General features: G+C 69.4%; 1 protein-coding gene and 1 long non-coding RNA gene across 6 annotated transcripts in view; one reads left to right on the top strand and one right to left on the bottom strand.

Annotated features, from left to right (window-relative positions):
• Positions 1-1,722, bottom strand: part of KLHL14 (kelch like family member 14) — a 111,489-nt gene that overhangs the window by 95,557 nt on the left and 14,210 nt on the right. For all 5 annotated transcript variants that reach the window (XM_019547566.1, XM_019547575.1, XM_019547584.1 and 2 more), the window contains one exon: positions 216-1,202. In XM_019547566.1, coding sequence (XP_019403111.1) covers positions 216-1,162 — 947 coding nt within the window. In that variant the 5' untranslated portion in view covers positions 1,163-1,202. The remainder of the gene's footprint in view (positions 1-215; positions 1,203-1,722) is intronic.
• The window catches only part of LOC109318393, a 3,420-nt gene continuing 2,147 nt past the window's right edge, over positions 450-1,722 (top strand). Inside the window, exon 1 of the long non-coding RNA XR_002103240.1 lies at positions 450-538. This is a non-coding gene — a long non-coding RNA (uncharacterized LOC109318393). The remainder of the gene's footprint in view (positions 539-1,722) is intronic.

Here is a 1,722-nt window from a genome sequence, read left to right on the forward strand (position 1 = left end):
CCCCCCGGACTGCCCTCACCCCTGTGCCCGAGCCCAGACTCAGAGGAAAGGCAGGGCCCTCCCGAGGTCACAGGCTGCAGGCAGGACCATCCCCACCCAGCTCACTCCAGCCAGCCAGGGAGGCGCTGAAAACACTCCGAGGGTGTTTGTTGCCGAGAAGTTCCTCGCTGCCTTGCCCCTGCCCCCCAGCCCAGCCCCCCCAGCCCAGCCCGTACCTGCTGGCCAGGCTCTGCCTGCAGTGCTGCCTGAAGGGCATCAGGTGGTAGTTCATGGCGTCCAGCAGCAGCTTCTGGCAGACGGGGTCGGTGCGCATGAAATCCACCGACTGGACCCGCTCCACCAGCTCCGGGGCCGGGATGAGGGCGAAGCGGAGGCGCTTCATGAGGTCGGGCGCGTACTGCATGCGGGTCTCGCGGTCGTGCTCCAGCCAGAGCACGGACATCTGGAAGAGCGCCAGCTCCGACTCCACGGGCGGCGGCAGCGAGTCGAGCAGGGCGCGCATCTCCTCGAAGTTGAGCAGCAGCACGTCCTCCACCAGGTACTTGTTGGCCAGCTTCTTGGTCTCCTCCAGGCCGTGCAGGGCGGCGATCTTGCACACCTGCTTGTAGTTCTGCACCGAGATCTGGTCGTTGAGGAACTGGACGCACAGCTTGGTGACCTGCGGGATGTGCAGGATCTTGCTGACCGACAGCACCTCCTCCACCGTGTCCAGGGACAGGGTCACGTTGGCCGTGTACAGGTACTCGAGCACCAGGCGCAGCCCGATGGACGAGCAGCCCTGCAGCACCAGGTTGTTGATGGTCCGCGGGCTGGCCAGCAGCTTGTCCTCGGGCGACGACGACGGCGTGCCCGGTTCCTCCGCCGGCGCCTGCTCCTTGGGCGGCCCCGCCAGCCCGTCCGGGGCGCCCGGCCCCAGCCCCAGCCCCAGCCCCAGCGAGTGGTGCTGGGCGCCGCCGCCGCCGCCGCCGCCGCTGGAGAAGAGCGAGCGGAAGTACTGGGAGCAGGAGGCCAGCACGGCCTTGTGGCAGTGGAACTGCTGGCCCTGGGCCGTCAGGGTCACGTCGCAGAACAGCTGCTTCCTCCACAGCAGGTTCAGGCCGTGCAGCAGGTTGTCGCTGTGGCTGGGGTCGAAGGTGGACGTCCTGTCCCCGGATCTGGACATGGCGAGCGGCTCCCTGCCTGCCTCTAAGCCCTCCTCCAACCTGGGCAAAAGCAGCGAGGGGGGGGAGGGGGCTTGTGAGGGGTGGAGGGGACACACACGCGCACGCACCGGCAGTCAGTGCACAGCCCCAGAGGCCCTCGGGGCTCCCCCCGACTCCCCGGGCATGGCTGGAGGGAGCAGCTGCCAAGGGGTCCCCGCAGCCCCGGGGCAGCCTCGGCTGGGCTTTGTCCTCCAGGCGCGGGGCTCGCCGAGGTGGGGCTTGGAAAGGCTCCCCCCCGCCTCCCCTCCCCTCCCCTTCCCTTGCAAACTACACTTGTTTCCCAGGAAAGAGCGAGGAGTTTGGGGCCCAAGTCGGCGCTGCCCGCGTCCCGCCCCGGGCTTGCTTAACCCTGGTGGCGGGCGCGTGCCCGGGGCGGAGCGCGGCAGCCCCTGAGGTGCCGGCACCAAACTTGAGCCGCCTGCGCCCGGAGTTGCGGCGGGGCCGGGGGTGGCGGTCCGGCCTGGGAGCCGCCTCCTGCGCCGCGGCTTTAAGTCCCGTAACTGTGCGGGAAGTTCAAGTT

Source organism: Crocodylus porosus, unplaced genomic scaffold (genome assembly GCF_001723895.1).
Source record: "Crocodylus porosus isolate Cpor-Errol unplaced genomic scaffold, CroPor_comp1, whole genome shotgun sequence".
NCBI classification, from domain to species: Eukaryota; Metazoa; Chordata; order Crocodylia; family Crocodylidae; genus Crocodylus; species Crocodylus porosus.